This window comes from Melanotaenia boesemani, chromosome 12, assembly GCF_017639745.1.
Source record: "Melanotaenia boesemani isolate fMelBoe1 chromosome 12, fMelBoe1.pri, whole genome shotgun sequence".
Classification (NCBI taxonomy): domain Eukaryota; kingdom Metazoa; phylum Chordata; class Actinopteri; order Atheriniformes; family Melanotaeniidae; genus Melanotaenia; species Melanotaenia boesemani.
The window spans coordinates 17,989,897-18,012,737 of NC_055693.1; the positions used below are offsets into that span (position 1 = coordinate 17,989,897).

The following is a 22,841-nucleotide window of genomic DNA, read 5'->3' on the forward strand; positions in this document are numbered from 1 at the left end:
GTTTTGCTGTTGAAGTGCACGATATTAGGGTTTAGTACAAAATATATCATAGCGAAACAATTTAACACTGGACCTTGACACATTTTTCAATATATCGAGACGTTTGACAAAAATACCAAAAAGTGAAGAGTGAAAAAACTTGGCTAGTAGGCTATTGGTGCTTCTTGTCCCCAGACTACAGCAGATCAGCAGAATGAGGTGTGTCTTCATTCAGCTCGAGCAGACAGGAAACACCGCTCAACTTTTTCTGTCTGGACCGTCCTCGTCAACTCTGCGTCTCTTCGTGTGTCACACCGCCCTGAACGCAGAAAAGGACAATACTTGGATAAATATAGCCTAGTTCAGTGTTTCAGACCTCCTCTGTCTTGTCATGTCCGCGCACTGTCATCCCGAAGCCCAGCGCGTGCGCTAGTTCACTGCAGCTGACGTCACATCCAGCATGGCGGTCAAGGTGACTCCGTCAATATTTCTTATCAGATACGAATTATAAAGGCAATAAAGCGGCCGTGAGGTTTGCGCTGTCGGATGCGGAGGAGAGCTCGTGTGTGCGCGGGCGCGTGGCTTTCGAGCTTCTGTGTAAAATGCAAGCGGAGTCCCCCTTTTTTATTTTGTCTCTGCATCCCGACACAGGCGCATCTTTCCCGGCCTCGCAGTGTCAACTATTATTTCTCTCCTCTGTTGCTTTTGTGTGTCTGGCAGATTTGCTCCGAGGCTGTTTTTTTCTGTGTGAAAGAATCGTTCATTTCCACACAGGGTGTCGCACTGAGGCTGTATGAGTCGTCGCTAATCGATACAGCTGAGCTGCCTGCGTAAAAGAAGAAGAATAAAAAAACAAAAACAAAAAAAATCAAAGTAGTTCCAGACATAACTTCAGCCTTATTGATGACAGAGTTGCCTTATGAAGCTCAGACTATAGGCATCATCTTGTCACACTGAAGCCTTGAAGTTTTTTCATACTATATTCAAACTTGTTTGTTACAGGTGCAAGCTACAAAAAGAGCCGACCCCCATGACTTGAAGACTATTTTTCTGAAGGTAAGAACTTAATCCCAGAAGCAAACACCTTTAGAGTATTAACCATAAAATACACACAGCTACATACAGAAACTGTGTGTATAAAATTAATTAACATGCTGTAATCAGTAAGTAGTTTCTGTTGTGTCTGCTGGGATAAATAGTTTAGTAAAGGTCATATTGACTCATCTGCTTTCATGTAGAAAACTTTGACATTGTGTGTGTGATTTGACATGAATTTCATATCAGTCCTTGTCTGCTGCCCTTTACAAATTTCCATCACAAGTATGGATGTTTATTTACCCTTTATGCATCTTGTTTGGAGTATAAACTTGTTCTGGAAGTGGAGATTAGTTTGTTATGCAGGCTACCTTATGGTCTTCCGGATCTCTTCACTCTGCAATAACAGGCCTGTATAATTTGTGATGCACATTCAGGTGGAAGGGTTAATTACTGGAAGCTCATTTTGACTGCCTCTATAATTTGATTAAGAACTACTCTAGACCTACTGTGAGGCTGAATAAATAGATAACACGATTAAGGTGGACAAGCGTGGCAATAGCTTGCTTTGAAATGAAATTTTCATTTAAAAGATTAAATTAGAAGAGGGCATTAAATTGTATGAATAAAAAACACTTGGCTTGTAGGGTGAGGGAGGGGGTCGACTTCCACACCCTTGCTCTTTCTATCTCGGCTCAGACGCATGAGTGTGGCCTTTCCGTTGTCAGTTCATGCGATGCTTGTGCTTCCAGAGCTATCTCGGTTCCAACTTGAAACCCAACCCATGCTCTATAAATGACCTCACATCTTGAAGCTTGACTGAGATCAAGTTTAGCCTCAGTCATGTGAAGAGAAATACATTCCCAGTTCAAGGCTTGAAGGTTATCAGGTGTATTCTGTGTGTTATCAATTAAAATCAAGATTGGATGATTTATAGGTGGACAGTATACAGTATTATTTACAACGGTTCATAATGACACATCCTTTCTAGAAAGTTTTAGTGAGTATGACTGCTTTGTCAATTCTTCATGACTTTTTTGATTTTTTTTTTTTTTATCAGGTGTTGAAATATGTTTGCTTTTAAAAACTGGTTGTGCATGTTTTTTGTAAGATAATGAGATGGATGGGATTGTGCTTTCAGGAGATGGCCTGCTAGTGTGTCCAAGATGAAGCGACAGGAGTCTATGTGTGTGATTATAGGCTGCGACAAAGCATTGTATAGATTTAAAATACTCTGTAGGGTTGGTGAACTGGGATTCCTATCTGCTGGTTTGACAAGCTGAACACAAACACCTTATTGTCACAAAGAAAAGAAATACCCCATAGAGCATGGGCTCTTTGTCTCCCTTGTTTTTCTGTGGAAACAATACCATTTCTACCTTACAGTTTCCACATGTGGAGCCACACTTCACTTTTCTTTTTCATTTTTACAGCTTTGTGTGTTTTTCCTCTGCAGTATGCCAGCGTGGTGGAGGATGGAGAGCGTTACATGACCCCCGGGGACTTTGTGCAGAATTTCTTGGGTCTGCACACACAGCTTCAACACAACCCTAAAACTGTGGAGCTGATAGCTGGAGTGGCTGACACCACTAAAGATGGGTGAGTAGCTACAGATACACATTGTTGAAGTCCTGTGATTTATCCTGAGATGTTTCACTGCTTGTACATCATTGATTAGACCAAAATGTTCTGCAATTATCCAAACTTGTGGTTTGTTGGAACCTTTTCGATTTAATAAAGTAAAAAGAAATTTTATTTGTTGCAGATTTGGCTTTTAGTCATTGTAGGTTCCTGATTTTTTTGTTTTGTTTGTTATTTTTTGTTTTTGTTTTTTCCCAAAGATATATATTTTTTTTCATGAGCTGTTGTCTCGTTACTTCCTACTTTTGTGCTTTTCTTCCACCTGTTGTCTGCATCATCTGTATTTTACCACTTGATTAATCCTTTGTGTGATTGAAAGTTTTTTTTGGCTTTCAGTTGTCAGTTTGTTTGCAACCCTTGCCTTCATCCCTCGTTTGTATTTATTGCCAGTGCTCTTTGCGTCATGTGGGATTGTGCATAATTTAGTCTTTTGTGTCTTGTCTTTTGTGCCTCATTCAGCCTGGTCCCCATGTTTTTGTTTTTCTGCTGAATTCTTATGTTGCAGCAGCTTCATTAAACCTGGTTCTCTTTTCCACAACATGTTTATCTGCTATGATGGACTCGTCATCTTTATCAGTTTTACACCAATGCCCGACCCACTGATAAGATCCTTGTAAGATGCTGAATGATTGTTTCAAATTTGGTATATTCTCCTCTAATTTGACTGTAGAACAGAAGCTGTAATTTCAAGACACAAATATGTCAAATAAACATCCTTAAACATTTAGAATCAGAGTATAATGTTATCCGTGTTGGCTTAAAACCAAAGCTCTGATATTTTTTTATGTTATTAATGATAAATGATGTGTGTACATAATATAGCATCTGTGTGGTCAATATAAAGAATTACAAATATATATTTCTTATAAAGAAATACATATTTGTTAAAGAGTATGAGTGATTGCTCTAGAAGAACTACTTAACACACCTCAAGGTAATGTGATTTTTCAACTACCCTTTCCAACAGTTTCTTTCAAAGCCACATGTACCTTTTGTTAAGAAAGGATTTTTTTTCTTTCTTGTCCAAACAGATTGATCTCTTTCCAGGAGTTTATGGCCTTTGAATCAGTTCTTTGTGCCCCCGACGCGCTCTTCATAGTGGCCTTTCAGTTGTTTGACAAGACTGGCACAGGGAACATCTCATTTGGTATGTTCAGTGTAATGAATGTCAACACATAGAGGATCATTTAAACAGAATGATTTTTGAGTAAAGATTGCATCAACTACACGGTGGTGAGGTGGTTAGCACCGTCGCCTCACAGGAAGAAGGTTCTTGGTTCGTGGGACCTTTCTGGGTGGAGATTGCATGTTATCCTCATGCATGTGTGGGTTTTCTACAACATGCATGTTGATGGTGTTTCTAAATTCTCTCTAGGATTGAACATGTGAGCATGGGTTTGTCTGGCGACCTGTCCTTTCTATGATAGCAGCTGGGATCGTCTTCAATCACAATGCTTTGGAATAAAATAAATGCATTTAATTTTTAGGGTCTTCAATGTTATGTATAGTATTATGTGCTTGCTGTGTGAATTGCTAATTGTTTATATGAAGATGTGATTCACGAGGTCATTTTCCAGTCTCGCTGTAGAGCTTCCAGCAGATCCGGTTGGCACTTAGTGTGAAGAAGCAGACATATCTGGTAGAGAAGTGAAACTGTTATATACAGTAGATTTGTGTTCTTTTCAGAGTCATCAGACTTAAACAGTACTAGCTGGACTTGTCTGTTTATTGCTTTTTATATTTTAGCTTGTTTGTGGTGTTGACATGTTCCTATCTCATTTAACCAAAGTCAAATCAGTGATAAACCAGCAACTCTGACATCAGCAACTTTGAGGTAAAAGGACGTTTTTTGCTGAAGGAGTTTGGTAACACTAAAGAGTTACATAGAGACTTTGCTTCTCCTGCCTCAATGCAAAGAATTGAATGTGTTCAAAATATAGCTTGCACTTGAGCTGATATCTGGTTTATTTGTTTGCCTTTGTGGAAAGTTGTCAGAATTGGTTCAGTATGGTGCAGTGCTTCGCCTCTGTGCTGTTGACGGCTATTTACTTCTTCAAAGTGCAGGCATGCCAGCCTTAATCTACTGTAGGTAATAATCTGACTATGGATAAGTGTCTCATATGGCTCCACTTAAAATAAAGTAACAAACTATGCTGTTAAAGTTTATCATAGAGTAGCACAGGAGGAAGAAACAAACCATTATATCCATCTGACATTAAGAGAAATGTATCCAGCGTATTAAAAATGCAGAGAATCTCAAAAACAAGCAGCTGCTGTCCTGTTTCTGTGCAATGGACCTCCACAGAGGTGACTGAAATTTCAAGCAGTGCTTCTATAGAAAATGTAGTGGAGGAATTCTCAGATCTCAAAAATGTAATTATAGTCTAGGACCATCAAGCTATCAGTTTTACAGTCTAAACTCTCTTTCCTCTACTTAAAACAGCTTCGCTCTTGTAACAGAATAAGTATGCAAGCTGGACAGTACAGCTCTGTCCCAAATGTTTGTCCTTCTGTTGTTTGTAATTGCTCTCTTATGCCTCGCTGTTCCAGAGAATGTCCGTGACATCTTCAGCCAGACGACAGTTCATCACCACATTCCCTTCAACTGGGACTGTGAATTCATCCGGCTACACTTCGGTCATGAACGAAACAAGAACCTTAGCTACGCAGAGTTCACTCAGTTCCTACAGGTAAACATTTTACCTCTGAATTTTAATCTGTTCTCAAATAAAGTGGGATAAATGTGCGTTCATTTTTTAGGACGTTGCTTGCAGTTATAGGGAGAGTGTAAAGAAACAAGCTTATTTATAAATAAACATAAATACAATAAACGACTATCTCACCACTGTTAAGTTTTAGTAAAGAAATCCACCTGCCTGGCCCTGTAAGGCTTGCTAACTAACATGTTGTATCGTCTTTGGTTAAATAATGGAGAGGGAAAAGAATGACACCTCATAGCATCAGAGTATAATTAAACTGCTTTTTGCTAACAGTGCACCAGTCTAAAAAGTATACATAACTGCCTGTAAAAACACAGATATTTATAGTATGAAAGTGAGGATTGGTGGTGGTGGGGGGTGGTTATTTATCTTTAGAAAACACTCATTCTGATCTACCGTGTAGCTAAAACATATTGACAGTACTCACAATGTATTTTCATCTTCTGTAGCATGCACGTGCATCAATAACTGGGAGCCCATTCATGCTGTGGTCAGACATTTTTATCCAGCTGGGGGACAAACGCGAATGGTGGAAACTGAACCACATGCCATACATGATCTCTTACAATAATTGAAAGAGAGAAGAGTGTGTAGTTGCATCTTTAGTGTTTCATCTGCTGGGCTCTGCAGGCAGTTTTGTGGCAGCCCAGTGTGCCATAAAGATGGTTTTTGCTTTATCTGACATTGCCTGTCTCTTAGCGTGCTAGTAAAGCAGCAGCAGTGGAACCTAGTTTGGAGTCGAGGGCTGTGGTCTCAGGCAGAAACTGGGTGGTCCAGGGGTTTATGCAGTTCTGCTCTCCCTCTCCACCTTAGTGTGGGATCCCTCAGAGCACTTTGTGGTTTATCATACCTGACTATAAGTTCTCCCTGCTACACCAAAGACCCTTGTGTGTGCAGGATTTTGTTTTACATCTATCATTACTATTACTGCTTTTGTGCCATGTCCATCACATTTAATTTCTTCTTTGTATGAGTACAAATGTATTTGTTTGTTTGATTGTACGTTATTCAGATTCTTTCTTCTGCCACATTATGATTGGTGCAGTATTTGCTGGAAACTTGTGTCAGACACGATAGAGCATATGTGAGTTTGAGAAGTTTCATATAGCTGTCAGATGGTTGAAAAATCCAAAAATGATAATACATTTTCCAACTATGTAAACATGTGTGAGGCTTGATCTTCAGCAACAATCCGCTGATTGGGTTATCAGAACCAGAGTGAGAATAAAGAAACAGCAGTGATGCTGCTCCACAATCCTCTGGTTATACACAATGAGCTCTGACAGCAGACACTGACCCGGGGTCACCCTCCCCCTGTATCCCCTCTTGATTGCATGGCTGTCATATTGAATCATCTTGTTGCGCACGCACACCTGCTGGCCGTCACACCAGCCGCTCGGCTCGGGGATCAGACTTCTCAGGACATGGTTTCCATTAATCTCTGGAGAGACAGTGGTGATTACTAAAACCTGTGTCTAACACTGTCGCATCTGATGACTTCCACATCTGTGCAGCACTGATGTCGTTATACTTTGTTCCTCTAAAGTTCGCTGACTTGTAATGCGATGCTCCTCATCATGGGAGCAAACCTTTTTGTCAGGTACCAGCCCGACTTTTTTCTGTGTGATTCTGCAGGAGCTGCAGTTGGAGCACGCCCGCCAGGCATTTGCACAAAAAGACAAGAAGAAAAGTGGCACCATCACTGCCTTGGACTTCAGCGACATCATGGCCACCATCAGGCACCACATGCTGACTCCTTTTGTAGAGGAGAATCTGGTTTCAGTGAGTTGGAGGAATAAATCCTCTCCAGTTGTTCTTTTTTTTTTTTTTTTTTTTAAAGAAGACATTTCACTTTACATTACTGATAACATTTTAAATTGACTAGAACTGCTGTCATTTAGCAGGCGGAGGAAAGTTTAAAAGAACATAATACCTTCTGATAATACCTTCTTTCTTTGGCTCTTGCTGCAGGCTGCAGGAGGCAGTACCTCCCACATGGTGAGCTTTTCCTATTTTAATGCCTTCAATGCCCTCCTCAACAACATGGAGCTGATCCGCAAGATCTACAGCACCCTTGCTGGCACACACAAAGACACTCTTGTCACCAAAGGTACTCTAGAGCATCTCTTGAGCTCATCATGGATGTATTTCATATGAAATGGATCTGTTCGATCATACTTTAACTTTCTTGGCAGAGTGGTGTGAATGAACACACAGGGAACATTTACTGTAGCACTAATTTACCAAGGTAAATGAACATTTTTAACCTAGCAATCCTACATGTGTACCTGATTAACTGATAACTGAGTCACATCTGCTCATAGTTGTGTTTTGAGATTCCAAACATTAGACTTCTCCTTTCTCTCCATTGTTTTCCTCCTTGTAGAAAAGATAAATAGTATTTGCAAATATTACTGTTATTTTTCACCAAATGCATCAGATATCATCAAGTTTAAAGCAAACATTCATGTCAGCTGTCAGTCATGAAAATACATCAATGCAGTCTTCCAGATCAGAAAAAGCAGGGTTGCAAGCCAAAGCTGCCACCCTGTAATCTGACAGGAAGGTCTTTCCAAGGGAAGTGAATAGAAAAGTCTTTTACCCTCCTTCAACAGCTACCATTAGGTTTCCTTTTAGAAAGACCACCCGATGGCTGTGGAGCAACTTAGCAGAGAGTAGTGAAGAGCTAAATATGAAGCTTATATAAAAAAAGAGATGCAGGGTGCTGCTGATCAGGCGCATATTCAGGTCGCGGTGCTGTAGGAGAAGGAGCTAAAGCACACGCAGAAGGCAGAGTGGTCTGAAATATTTTTTCTGCAATCTGTCTTAATATCATGTGTGGCACAAACATCCACACTAAAACAAACAAGAACCAGTATTTGCAAATACTATCTCATATAAATCCTCTTTAGAAAATGTGACATTTTGAAGCTTCCAGCTTCCTGTTTGACTTTTTATGCTTTGCGTTGTTTCTTTTCTCTGTTGAACTGTAGAGGAGTTTGTTCATGCTGCAAATAAGTTTGGTCAAATCACTCCGATGGAGGTAGACATCCTGTTCCAGCTTGTTGGTCTCCACTCACACTCTGGGTAAGATCCTGAATTTCTGTGTGAGCAGTTTTCTCTGTTTTATACATTACAGTAACATAATTAATTTATTCTGTATATACAGGATCATTGCAGTGCTCCTTTGGGAAGAATGCAACGCTTTATTATCAGTAGCTATAATTTACAGATGTCCCCTGAAAACCACACAGTTACATCATTGAAAGATTCTGTAATTAATTAAATGTAGTTCAGTAAATGTCTCACAGGCAGGCAGTTTGAACAAATACTTAACTTTTAGTCAAAATATTTGCAGCAAATCAAGGTCAAATTTTCACGCTTCTGTTGCTTAGCATTGCTATTTATCAACACAATAAACATTTAAAATATTTTGACCGTTTTGGGCTTTCTTTTAAGAGTCCCAGTATGAGAAAATTGGCACTTTGGATCCAAATCAAGACAATTGTCAAGTTTGAAGTAGATGTGACCGAGAAAAATAATGACAGATTTTGTTTCTTAAAGATTCCTGGATTTAGTAGTGACATAAAAATGTAGAAAGAAACCAAGTGATTTTTTTTTCTTTAAAACATTTTTCCATCCTTTTTTTTTTTAATACCGTTTAGTTCAGTTCAGAAATGCGGGAATCTGGCGCCTATCCCAAGAATTAGCAGAGAGAGGCAGGGTACACCCTGGGCAGGTCACCAGTATATCGCCAGGCCAACACAGAGAGACAAACAACCATTCACGCTCACTTCTAGGGAGAATTTAGAGTGACCAACTAACCTAACATGCATGTCTTTGAATGATGGGAGGAAGCCCGAGTACCCTGAGAGAACCCACGCATACACAGGAAGAACATGCAAATTCCACAGAGAAAGGCCACTGTTCAAACCTCCCTCCAGCCGAGGCTCAAACCAGCAACCTTTTTGCTGTGAGACCACGGCGCGAACCACCACACCTCTGTACAGCCTTAAAATATTTTTGATAATGAAAATATAAATGTTTCCAGCAATTCACAGGTCAGTATAGTACATCAATAAAACATCAATGTTAATAAGGTCACACAAGCATTTGTGCATGTAGGTGGTGAATTAATATTTCTTACAACCTTGAACTCTTTTATAATAATAATTTGACTTTGCATCCAAAGATAACTGTGAAAAGCACTTTCATCCTGGACTAAAGAAATTAAGGAATCATTTTTACTTTTTTACATTTTCTATGTACAGTATTGCTGAGTCAAGAAAACTTTACAAAACTGTCTTTTTTATTTAATCCAGCATGAATGTAGTAAATATGTTATAGGTTTGTTTATTGGCTGTAAAGATAAAGTTATTGCCCATTTAGTTCAGTAACAGTGGCTCCACTAGCTGATTTACAAGACAAACATAAAACATGGATACAGACTTTATGATGCGTCAGGCCAGCAGGGAGCATTTGTGTCTCAAACATTCAGTAACAAAACACTTTCATTTACTTGTTGGGTCACTGGCACTCATCCAGCTTTGTTTGTCTGTTGTTTATATAGGCTTAAATTAAAGTTAACGTTACTTCAAGTTATATGGCAGTAAAAGGTCTGTGGAAAATCTTACATCACTGGCTTCTGCCCAAAGTAGATGCAGGGCTCACTGCTTTTCCCTGGCCTAAGTCCTTCTTTCCCTCCCCCGGTGCTGTTTGTTAAGGCGGCTGAACCATTCAGACATTGAGAGGGTCGCCCCGCTGGAGGAAGGAGCCATGCCGTACCACCTAGCAGAGACTCAGAGACAGGTACCCCGAGTGACTCCTATAATACCCCTCACATCCTTCTCCTGCCTTTCATCAAAGCCTTTTCCTCTTCTCCCTCTGCCATCCTCTCAGAAAGGAGCCAAAAAGGGAGAATGTTCAGTCGCTGAATTAGCGAAGAGCCCATGTTTTTCTTCCCTTCTGAAGTGCATTTCTTAAACTCCTAGATAAAAGTACACCAATTATAGTCACAGAATAGGAATGGATTGTTGCGTTGCAGCTCTCCATGAAAGGCTCTCTGCTTTATTCAGTATGGCTGGACATACGCATCAGCTGCAATCACACATCTGAGGCGCTAATAAGAGGCTTTTATCACTGTGGGGCTTGAGAAGTTTTAGGAGCCTTTAGCAAAGTCTGCTAATGGCAGGAGGGGAGTGGGAGTCTAGGTGGATGTGGGAGAACAAAATAGTTCCTGCCTCCACCGGATAACACGGCTCTGTATCAGGCTGTGGTCAGAGCTTTCAGGCCACTCATGCTCCTGGGACCCGTGCTCAGAGGTTTGGAATTTGATTCCTTTGGGGGGATGCAGCAATTCTCATGCCTGTCTTTAGTGGAAGTAGGCTAATTGTTTAAACCCTTTGATCAAGACCTCGATCTTGTTAGCATGCAACCCTCAGTGGAAGCACCTGGGATCAGGAAAAGGGGATCTGCTTTATTCCCCCTCAAACACACACACACACACACACACACACACACATGCAAAAAACCTGCACACTTACGCTTTAACAGAGCCTCATGCTGGCTGTGTTATATTCATGTAGATTCTTATCTGTACATGGAAAAGGGTTGTTGGGCTAATCTGTTCCCCTGCATCACAGCCAAAACAAAGTGGCTCTGCTTTCAACATCAAACACCAATCCAGAGATCAAGTGGAGAGAAATTATTTGCTGTTAAAATAAAAGAAGACCTTTAGCTCCTAGACTCCCACATGTAACGTGTGGAAAATTCAGCTACAGGTTCACACAGTCATTTACTGCATCCACAGCTATTCTTTCTGTGACATTTAATACTGGCTGCTGATGAATCAGACATTATATTACATGTCCACATTCCATCTCCTTCCTCTGTCGTTGAATTCTCCATAACATTTTTCTTTCCACAATGTATCTGGTTCGCTATAGTTTAATGGTCAGTCGATTCATAGGTAGTGTTCTGATCTCTCCCGTCTTTCTCCAGATTCATTTGACTAGTGGTGTCTCTTTCTCTCATACAGCACACTCACGAAACGTCTCGGCCCGTCTGGCTCCAGGCTGCAGAGTCTGCCTACAGGTTTTCTCTGGGCTCAATCGCTGGAGGTGAGTGACATGTCTGTGGCAGAGCCCCCGGCCCGCCTGAGGGGTAACCTTAGCCTGCTGACTGTTGCACTGAGGCCCGGTGCCGGCTATTGTGCTGCAGGGAGAGGGTCTATGATGTGAGGCTCCTGCATTGTGCTGCCGTGCCACCGGTGGCTCCAGGCTGTCGTTGGAGACGGAGCTTTGGAATGACACAAATCTTCCGGAACCGCACTCCCTGGAATCTCCCTATCTAATTACACTAGAGGGAACTGATATAAGGCACCCCTGACATAACTGCCCCACAGATAGGAACAGACTCTGACTCTGTGAGCGCGTGTGTGCGCTCTCTACATACATCCTATGTCTTTTCAGTCGTCACTCAGCAGTGTCCAATTCAGACCTGCTCAGGGAGAGATATATATCTTGAGACATACGGTGAAATTGCCATGTTTTTCTTTGCGGTAATGAGTTGTTTCTCACCCTTTTGTGCTGTTTGCATGTTGGAGAAGACTCATTACAGCAGCATTTGATGTCAGACAAGATGTGGCACGTATAGCTGACAGCAGGGATTTGGTGCATCTTGGTTCCACGTCACTTTTTCAAAACATGCTCTGTGCCACAGATTTCTCACAGTCACCAGGCTCGCTTCACTGAGCAAGGCTGTCTTTACACACAACCCATTAAATATCATCATCTACATACATCAGCATTATTATTAATGTAAAAGAAGTATCTTACAAAGGAGTTACGTTGGCATGATGGCTTACGTGTAACCATTTTATTTCTCCATTATATGTAATATTTAATTGACTGTCTTAAAGTTTACTGCGTGTTGGACAAATCCGGGAGCGTACAGATGAAGCCCTGATTCTTATAGTGTTGAGTTAGTCTGAGAAGACAGTTCAAGATAATGAATTTGCTTTACATATTGCATAGCTTGCTTTTATGTTAGAAAAACAAAAGAGATTTGAATGGGTGACAAACGTGTGTTTATTTTGCAGCTACTGGTGCCACGGCTGTGTACCCCATCGATCTGGTGAAGACTCGCATGCAGAACCAGCGCTCCACAGGCTCCTTTGTAGGAGAGCTGATGTACAAGAACAGCTTTGATTGTGCAAAGAAAGTGCTTCGCTATGAGGGTTTCTTTGGATTTTACAGAGGTAATTCTACACAGATATGTAGCGTGCAAGACAACCCATCTGATGGGAAACTATCAGGAATTGCCTGATAGTTTGCTAATTGATACCAGAACCTTTGCCCTCCCTGTTCAGCAGTGAATAAAACAACACCCAGGGGTCACGTTTTCATTATCTCAATACCTGGGAGAGTTCCCCGAGGAGAATGACCAGCAGTATTCATGTAGCAGCACTGTGATCTGTCTCTGCGCCAAGTGGTGATAATGGTACTGAAGGCTTGTGATATACAACACTTCTACCCCCGGGCTCTTCACATGAAGGAAGTCAAGACTGCCATCTACTGCTACCTCCACCACTGCAGCGCCTTGTTGTTCTGATCTGCTTCACACTGCCTCCCCCTTTCCTCCTCCCTTTCACATGATAAGAGGGTGACTGACTCAGAGACAGACACGCTCGGCTGTTTTCTGGCTGCATACCAGCAGCAGTCACTCAGCAGCTCCTTCAGAAGTTTATCTGGTTTGATGAAGGACAGACGGTGAAACAGTATGGCAGTTATCGCCACTGTAGCACCCAGCCAACCCCCCTCCTCCTCGATCTTCTCAGTGACCACACAGCTCTCTCTGTTCCCCACAGACAGTGGGATCAAGCCTTAACAATGCTGATCCCAAATGCAGCAGCAGTGTCATATTTTTGGACTTTTATTCAATCTCAATGGGACCTTTGTGCCCTGGTGCATCAGATGTATCAGCGACCATCTGTAAATATTTATGGGTTTGTTTTAGACGCAAAAGAACCCGCAGGTTATATTGTTCTACCTGTCTGTGCATGTTTTCATTCAGCAGAGATCAAATGTGCATTCATTTTCAGCTAGACTTTGTCTCACTGTGTCAGGTATTCTAATAGTATCTATGAATAATATTTTGCAGGTCTCCTCCCGCAGCTCATTGGCGTTGCCCCGGAGAAAGCTATCAAACTCACGGCAAGTCATTCCACTGTGTAGCTTAGTGTTCGGAAAGTTGCTCCGAATGATTCACTGTGAATGAAAAATGAAAAACATGATGGTGAAAGATGGAAGGTTCTTTTTGCAATCAAGATGTGACTGCAGCCACAAGTTAACATTGATGCCTTGCTTTCAAGATTGTCTCATTTGCATTTTTCCTTTATGTGTTCTTCCTTTTTTTGTGTGTTTTTCAGATGAATGATTTTGTCAGAGACAAGTTCACGGATCAAGATAATACCATCCCTCTTGCTGCAGAGGTCCTTGCTGGTGCATGTGTAAGCATCACTCTAGTGATCCTCTAAATTCAGTCCATTGATGAACTCAAAATCAAAAACCTAAAAGATAAAAAAAAGCATATGTTATTTTGTAGCTGGTCAATTCAAAACAAACAAACAAACCAAAAAGAAATTGTAGCAGGCAAAAAAGATTATACTTAGCAACGTCTTGATCTAAATCTTTTTGTTTCCCATTACTGATTCAGATTATTGGTCAATACAGAATCTCATTTTCCTACAGCAAAGATTTGCATTCTCATACATTAAAGTTGTTGTCATAAGTTTTGAGTAAAACTAACAATGTAAAATTCCTGAAAATGTAAATTTTTTTTGAGGAATGCTCTTAAAAATTCCACAAAATTCAGCATGAAATAGTGTATAAAGAATAAAAGTTGGGCTTTGTTTTCCTTTTTCTTTTAGGCAGTCTATATTATACTTAGTTTAACACTGCTAAATTAAAACTTTGACATTTAAAACAGAAAAATCTAAACAAAAACCTTGAAAAATGTTTGTAATATCAAATTCTAATTGTTCCACAATAAATTTAAACACAGTGTTTTGTGCAGTGATGTCTTTAAACCTAAATCTACCATTGGAAGATGCTTCTCTGTCATTGTCTGAATATCCCCCCATCTCCCAGTGATTCAGTGATATTAGTGAGTTGCAGCCATTTGAAATATGCAAGGAAAATATGTGCTCATTGCTCCGTAAGAAGCATAAACATGAATGCTGGGAACCAAGCAAAACATTACAACATAATGAGATGATAAGTGTTATTTACTTCATCTCCCACTGGGTTTAACATTATGAATGATCAGTGTAACTACATATTATTGAATAAAGATACCCTATTAAAAGTTATTGTCATGCATTTAGAATGAACAATCTATGTACAAGGTAAGGTATGTATGTATAATATTCAATAATACTGATAATGTGGGAATATGGCTCAGGAATATAATTATACAGTGTATTATATCCTTTGGAGGATTGTAAACAAGTAGATTTACACATCTTGTTTTTAAATAGAATATAAATATAACACTTAAAGAGCAGATTGTTTTTAATTTCAACCTTTAGGCTTCTAACGTCTTACCAATGAAGACGTCATCTCCCACGAATGATCATAACCCCTCAGAATTTATCAGGCGTCCTCTGGAAACAAACTCTATATGAAGCAGTTTAAACCAGCTCCTCCTCCTGTAGCTGTAACGTGCGCCCCACTTACTGATGTTTCAGTATTATTATGCTAAAAATGTTACATATAGTTATATTTTAGATAAATATATTTATATACTTAAATATGTTTATTCATGCAAGACTGTCCAGATAAAGATTCTTTAGCTGGATTATTATTACTGATGCATCATGAGTAATTCGAGTTTTACTGTTGTGCATGTTAAAATGCTCATTATTAGAATTAATGAAGTTTTTTATGAAGCAATGTGTTTTCCTGCTAAATATAAAAGTATAACAACATAAGTAGAGATCCAATGTCTTGTTTTTGTACTAACATTGCTTTGCGGGTTCTCTTGACTAAACCGCCAGGAGAGAACAAAATTTACCAGCCCCCGAGTGACAATGAAGAGGCACAGTTTGGGGAAAAGGAAGAAAAATCTTGTGAATTCTCGTTAGTTGTTCACTTTGGATTCGTAATTCGTAATTTTTTACACTGATATTTTGATTAATCAAAGTAATTTAGGAGGACTTTTGTTTTCATCTGACCACAATTATGAGCATTTTATAAACTCTTACATACATGTGTGTATATATATATATATATATATATATATATATATATATATATATTTTACATACAGAAGAGAAATTATTATTCAGTTTCTCATGTCAGTTCACTGGGGGCTGTCTCAAATATTAAAATTAACATAAGATCATGAATCTAGGCTGACTTTTTAGTTTCTTCATTAGTAACTCTAATATTTTGCGAGCGCAGCATTGGATTAAATTGTAGTTCCTTCACTCTGCTTCTCTGCTGGCTGTGTAGAAATAAAAGAGGTGAGCTGTGCTGAAGCTGCAGGTTGGACTCTGAGGAGCTGGGTCTCGGGGTTGTGACCTCTGTCAGGGTGTAATTGGAGGAAGAGGCCCTGGAGGGTCCTGGATGAAGCAGGGTCTCGCTCATTGTGATTGAGTTTGACAACAGGCTACAAACCCGGGGTGTGGTCACCACACAGGTCCCCTTGCAGGACAACAAGGATGTTTTCTCTTACTCTCTGTCACATTTAAAGAACGTTTACCATCTTTGGACCCCCTTAATTTATTTTAAAGAGTTCCTATGACATGTCCCACATTTTTATGCTATTTCATGAAAGTTTAAATTCAGGTTGATCTGATAACTTGTTAAATTTCCTGCAGAGAACTAAATAAGATGAAAGAGAGGAGACAAGTGCATCAATCTTCAGTGCAGCGGATATTCCTCCTCCACTCTGAAAATGACTAAATGTGCCAGAGCTTTTTTTAGACCTTTGCTCGGATGTTTACAGATAAGACCCCTGCCCTGAATGTCAGCAGCAGCCATCCTGGGGCCTGATTAGATTTGGGGAGGGTGATAAATGTGCCTGAGTCAGAGGGTGCCGTGCCTTCAGGGCATTGCTTTCCTGGACCCCGAGCCGTCCCGGTGATTCAGCGCTCTCCCCTGGGAATGAGGGGTGAATTGGGGAAGTGTGCGGGGCAAGGCCAGGCTGGGCCGCTCACCCTGCCACAGGAGGTGCCTCAGGGGTGGGGGACAGGGGCAGAGGGCTGGTGCCAGGGTCAGAGCCTCCCAACCATGAGCTGATACTTCTTCTGCTCTGTTGTGACCCCAGTTGTTCTTTTATCAATGCTTGCTTTTTCCTCCTTCTGTCAAGGCCACTCTGACAATATCAGACCAGAATGAGAAAATAAAGTATCTTTTGTGCAAAGATTTACTGACATAATTTGAAAATTCCTGCAAAGTAGAAATGCTTACACATCATCGCCATTCTTACCCAGAGTTCACCCCTCAGATGACTGACCTCATTTAATGCAAAAAAAATCCCCACAGAAACATTGATGTCTGCATTGAAAATGTTAAACTGTTTTTTTTTTTTTTTGCATCCTGCAGGCTGGAGGATCCCAGGTGATTTTCACCAATCCTCTAGAGATTGTTAAGATCCGACTGCAGGTGGCTGGAGAGATCACCACGGGCCCTAGGGTCAGCGCCCTGAATGTTGTTAGAGACCTGGGCTTTCTCGGCCTTTACAAGGTGGGTCAGCGCCTCTGCAGCACCATGATGTCTGCAGAATCAACCTCTGCTATCTGTGAAACAAGGACAGTGAAAGGTGCTCTATGGTCCTGAGATACATTAAAGCATGAGTTTACTTATTGTTCACTTTACAGTGTGCACTTGAAAGTTTTTAGTTGCTGTTAAATTAAGTAGAGGAAAGTTATTCCTATTATTACTAGAAATAATGTTATTTTCCTGATTAATCATTGATTTTTAATCTATAAATTGGCAGTAGATAAAAAAAAAAGATCAAACACTGTTGTACTTAGACAACAAGTTAATGTTCTTACACATATGATGGGGATCAGAAACAGAAATTTGAACATCAAACTATGTTGTTGACTTTGCAGTCTTTTCCAGAGCAGTGTTAAACTGTTAAACATGTAGGTGGAAACGTGGACAACAAGCAGCAAAGTATTGGTGATGGTGGTGGGATCCTTGTGGCTTGGAGTCATGTGTTTATACTCCATATTTTAATGAGTGGAAGACTGTGTGGCTTGGTTAAAAAACATTCAAATCTCACTTCCGTTTGTAAGAGAAACCAACACACTGGAGTCCGGGGGTGGTGTGTGTGTCTTTGATGGATCTCTGGAGGTTCAGTGCTGAATTTTTGCCTGAGGCACTGCAAAACCATTATCAATAGTCAACCCCCTGTAGGTTGAATAAATCAGCTCCTTAGCCACTTAATCTCTCCAGACAAGCCAGGTCTACCAGTCTCTGCCTATTTATCTGTCTTGCAAGGATGCATGTTTCTTTCTTAATGCTTTTTTTTTTTTCCTGTTAGGGAGCCAAAGCTTGCTTCCTGCGTGACATCCCCTTCTCTGCCATCTACTTCCCTGTTTATGCCCACACCAAGGAGAAGCTGGCAGATGATGAAGGAAGGCTGGGCGCACTGCAGCTGCTCACTGCTGGAGCTATTGCAGGTAACAAACATTTTGAAAGCTTTGACAGTCTCAACACTCAAAACGGCACCACGCTGTGTTTTATAAAAGGATGTGTCACATTGTCTGTTTGGAAAAATGCACTTTGGTTTCTGCTCCCTTGTTGTCCCATCAATAGCTTGACTTTATATACAGTGCTTTTGTCACATCACACTATGAAGGTATAGCCATTTCAAGCCCTGTGTGACACTGTGAGGAGGATATCAGAATGCGATACCATCTCTGCATAGTAAAAAGTGTTTCATTATGTGTTTTGTGTCAAACAAGGTGTACCGGCAGCTTCGCTGGTGACCCCTGCTGATGTCATCAAGACCAGGCTCCAGGTGGCGGCTCGAGCAGGACAGACTACGTACAGCGGAGTCATTGACTGCTTCAGGAAAATCCTCAGAGAGGAAGGTTTCAGGGCATTTTGGAAGGGTGCAGGAGGTAATACACATATTTTTATTGTCCCACAAATGCATAGAGATAAAAATGAAATTAGTGAGTTCAACTGTTTATTTCTGCCTCCCATCAGCTCGTGTCTTCAGATCTTCACCACAGTTTGGTGTAACACTGGTGACCTATGAACTTTTGCAGAGATGGTTCTACGTCGACTTTGGAGGACAGTAAGTACTTCTGATATGCTTCTAAAAAGAAGAAGCCTCTGATATATATATCAAAGTGTTCAGTTCTGATTTGGCTTCTTCTTTAGTCGTCCCACTGGTTCTGAGCCCATTCACAAACCCACAATGGAGGACTTTCCCTCTGTGACTGCAGACCACGTGGGTGGGTACCACCTGGCTGCTGCAACTTTTGCTGGCGTGGAGAGGAAGTTTGGTTTGCATCTTCCCAAGTTCAAACCTTCTGGAGAAGCAACAATGAAATCAGCTAATGCTGAACCTCAGGCCTGCTAAAAGGGTTACGAGTCGTGACTGCGAGGGCTGCATGTTCCTCCAGTTTGCATTTCAAGTCAGTTTATTGAGCTGTCTTACTGCAAGTGCTGCATGGGAATGGCTAGCTTTTTTCTGGATTTTTTTTGCATAGCTTGCACAACGTAACTGTACATATTGTACTTCTTAACAGAGGGACATTATGGCTTTACTAAGGGTTGTTACTGCATTTTTCTGGTGTGGATTAGCTTTGGTGTGCATGTGTCATTTACATTTAAGAGACACAAGGATGTACAGATATTTTCAAAGTGTTTATTTTAAAATCATTATCAGGGACATGGGAAATAATTTAAATGTATTTATTGTATTTTATTGAAATAAAATCATTCAAAGTGTTTGTTTCTACTGTGAAAAGTACATTCTCAGTTTTGACACCAAACTCTCCCATGAGAGTCTATCAACCTATCAAATATACATGACAGATGTGGAAATCACTGAGGCGTTACAGCATGCCTGATCCTCCTCTTAGGCTTTAATTAAGAATAGTCCAATTCCAGCTACATGGATTAAGTGAAAATTAGATTAGTATAAAACAATGTTGAACATTTCACCATTTGACAAACAAGTGAACATGTTTAAGTCTAAAGGCCCAGAAATGATGACTTGAACTACAGTAATGAGATGGTTACATTCCTGGATACTTTACAGATGTGATTGCTTTACTACAGCTTTAGAAATGAGGAACATCTACAGTGTGGTGGATTTCCGTTAACTCTGTGGAGTGGAGCACCCTCAAAATTAAGGCGTTTATCAGCATGCTTTAAGTAAAGGGTAATGATTTAACAATCAAAATAAAAAACTAAACTTTAAGGCATCTGGCTGAAGAAAGGACGACAGTTTTGTGAATATGGCTTAATCTTGGTGTCTGAGGTTGATAGCCCTGAAGCTTGTGTTTGCACAAGGAAGACTGGTGACGGTCCAACTGTCTAAATAAGAAAAGTGTTGGAAATCAAAAGATGACCATACTTCAGATACAAAGAAAAAAAACTTCAAAACTTTTTCTTCCAGTCATGTTATCGCATCTTTTCCTTCTATCAAAAAAATGGCTGAGATTAACAAGCACACAACTGGTCCCTTAAACACTGCATCCAGTAGCGACAAGCTCATGCAGCCAGACGCTGAGCTGCCAGCTCCTCAGCATCATCCCTGTTCTCGTTGATGTCTGCCAGCGTGCGAACAAAGCGGTTCCACTCGTCATTCCGTGGAACTGCAATGTGCTGCGAAGGAGGAGCACAAGAGAAGCTTGACTCAAATATCAGTGAAAGGTTAAAAGTTGACGTCCATCTATATCGTCATAAGCTGAGGAACAACATCAAATTGTTCTGAGTAGTTACTTAAATCCCCAAGATGCTCTTTAAATTAAGATAAAAAGGGGTATTCTGAGTAATTAATATCATTTATTTGATACAGTGCCAGCCATGTTTGCTCACCTCCCCAATATCATATACAAGAACTTGTCCATCAGAATCTCCCACTGCGATTTCTCTGCCGGAATGAGCCCATCTCACCCTGTTGAGGGCTGGGTTACCCTCTACTGTGACACTGGCAGTGGGCACCTATAACAACAACAGCACAGAACAGGAGTCTGGAGTGGAAACTTGCTCTGCAAACATCCACACAAATCATTTTACACAAGATGCAGTGAATCTTGTTGTCTGGAGGGTTATACCTCTGTGTCATTGTTCAGGTTCCACAGGTCGAGGTGACCAACACCGTCCACACAAGCAAATAAAGCCGGGTGAGTTGGAGACCACATGACATCATATACGTAATCAGAGTTATCTTCAAATGAGTACAGCGGCTTGTTGTTCTACAGAAAAGAGAAGACGGTACTAATGTTAAACTGTAACAAGAAATCAAAACATAGAACAGAAACAATTATAATTGTTTTTATTAATAATAATATACATTTTTTACTTATTTTACCATTAAGCACATTTGTCAAATTGTTTGACAAATGTGCTCTCTACCACTAATCAAAAAGAGCTCAATAGTATCAAATAATCCAACATTTCCCGTCTTAAAATCATGATGTACAGTCCAAATATCAGAACTGCCTTTACAATGACAAAACTGTTTTCACACATGAACTGGAGATATGCTGTTTCCTGCTCAAAACAGCAGGAGATTCTCTATGTGAGATGTGTGGAAAGCACAGCGAAGCAGCCACTGAGTAGAGAGCACAAAAGGCAAAGCATGATGAATAAAGTCCACTGCAAAAACTGCAGTAAACAAAAGTGTTTTGCTTACAGCAAATCAAGCATGTCGGCTGAGGCTGTCTACAGTTTATGTGCGTGTATTATTGACATATCCACAATATTGATGACAGACAAGAAAGGAACATAAAGCCAGCAGCAAATAAGAACTGGTAAAGTCATCAGCACACACGCTTGCTGCCAATGGTTTATTCAGACATCATTCTGACTTAAAACCAAGGATTAAGTATTTATGCAGACTTTACTCTGTCTGACTGAATAAATTCTGCATAAAGTTCAGTCTGACTGATTCTGACATTTGTGTTCTCATGTGTATCCCCTCTGGGGAAATGTCTACATCTTCAGTGCATGTGTGGAAAACAAAGAATTAAAAAAAACTGCCACCTGTATATAGCTGATCTTTCTTACACTGTTAAATTACAGATTATAACAGTTTGCTGCTGCTGTGGATTTCCACACTTAAGCCTTTAAATGAACTATTGTGGTTGCTAGAACACCCACTTTAAAATCCAATCAATACATTTTTAACAAGGCAATGAAAATCAATATTAAAGGGTTTGTTGTTCTGATCAATAAATACAATTTTTTACATAAAAAAGTATTTTATCAGACAATCTAGTCACAAAACACAGAGGAAATAACTTAATTATGAATAATTAATTTAATTATTCTAGTTTTTCTCTCTGCTCTTTGAGTTGCATACCTTGGTGCTCCACAACTTGACTGTCCAGTCGAAAGAAGAGGTAACAAACAGGTGGGAGAAGTCCAGTGGCCCTGCAGCTGTGTGGCAGTGGATCCCTGTGATGGGACCATGGTGGCCCTCAAACATTTCACTTATGCCTGCTTTGCTGTGGAGCACACAGATGAAGACAGAAATAAGCAAAAACACACTGACAGACTGAATTGAGCATGACAAATTTAATCTTTAGAAGCAGCAGATGTGAAGAAACTGACCCAGTTACAATGTTTGAATATGTATGTCGGTATGCTGCCGGACAGAAAAAAAAAAAAGACAAGAACAAAAATCTAAAGGGTTAATGGCATGGCTGTTTCTAACTATTTAGGTATTATGTTAGAAAGCAACAGGCAGAGATGGACCTCTGCTGGACGTATTTACAGTAATCACTTACTTATATCATGTAATTACCAGCAGGGTGGCAAAAGTGCCTGTGTCCCTTCAACCACATGTTGCAGCGCAGTTATCCAACTGAGACTCTGATAATTAATGTAGAGGGGTAAATACTCAGCATGAGTGATGCTTATGCATTATTAACTGCAATGAGAGTATCATACAATTGTAAATGAGGTGGAAAATTATTCTCCCAATTACAGAGGTGATTCTGTTGTGCAAAACCTAGCAGCTATCCCCTCTCTGTGGTCTCTGGGTATACTACAGGACGTTTAGTGTGGCTCTGTTTTAAGCCACATTTCTCCGCTGAGGACTTTCCATCATGAGAAAAGCCTTGGTCTCTCAAATGAGAACATTGTGGGATGAACTGCAGTTTTAATTCTCCCTGGGACAACTGACTGTAAACAAACTGTCTCACTCAGAGAAATATACTGAAAATGGGAGGGGGGGAAAAAAGAACAGGAGGAAAAAATGATTTGT

General features: G+C 40.4%; 2 protein-coding genes across 6 annotated transcripts in view; one reads left to right on the top strand and one right to left on the bottom strand.

Annotated features, from left to right (window-relative positions):
• On the top strand, positions 1-19,346 carry LOC121650388 (calcium-binding mitochondrial carrier protein Aralar1-like). Of its 2 annotated transcripts, XM_042001876.1 has the most exons (18): positions 1-451; positions 982-1,035; positions 2,471-2,613; positions 3,687-3,802; positions 5,206-5,345; positions 7,011-7,157; positions 7,347-7,485; positions 8,369-8,462; positions 10,100-10,184; positions 11,413-11,494; positions 12,475-12,633; positions 13,536-13,588; positions 13,804-13,884; positions 16,985-17,125; positions 17,931-18,069; positions 18,355-18,513; positions 18,602-18,692; positions 18,779-19,346. In XM_042001876.1, the coding sequence occupies exons 1-18, from the start codon at positions 440-442 to the stop codon at positions 18,978-18,980; spliced, it is 2,037 nt and encodes a 678-aa protein (XP_041857810.1). In that variant the 5' UTR covers positions 1-439; the 3' UTR covers positions 18,981-19,346. The 2 variants fall into 2 exon arrangements, with proteins under 2 accessions (XP_041857810.1, XP_041857811.1); XM_042001877.1 differs by lacking the exons at positions 1-451; positions 982-1,035; positions 3,687-3,802 and having other exon boundaries at positions 2,542-2,613.
• The window catches only part of LOC121650389 (dynein, cytoplasmic 1, intermediate chain 2a-like), a 19,339-nt gene continuing 15,799 nt past the window's right edge, over positions 19,302-22,841 (bottom strand). For all 4 annotated transcript variants that reach the window (XM_042001878.1, XM_042001881.1, XM_042001880.1 and 1 more), the window contains 4 exons: positions 21,936-22,080; positions 20,686-20,826; positions 20,447-20,572; positions 19,302-20,233 (listed from right to left, as the gene is read on the bottom strand). In XM_042001878.1, coding sequence (XP_041857812.1) covers positions 20,120-20,233; positions 20,447-20,572; positions 20,686-20,826; positions 21,936-22,080 — 526 coding nt within the window. In that variant the 3' untranslated portion in view covers positions 19,302-20,119. The remainder of the gene's footprint in view (positions 20,234-20,446; positions 20,573-20,685; positions 20,827-21,935; positions 22,081-22,841) is intronic.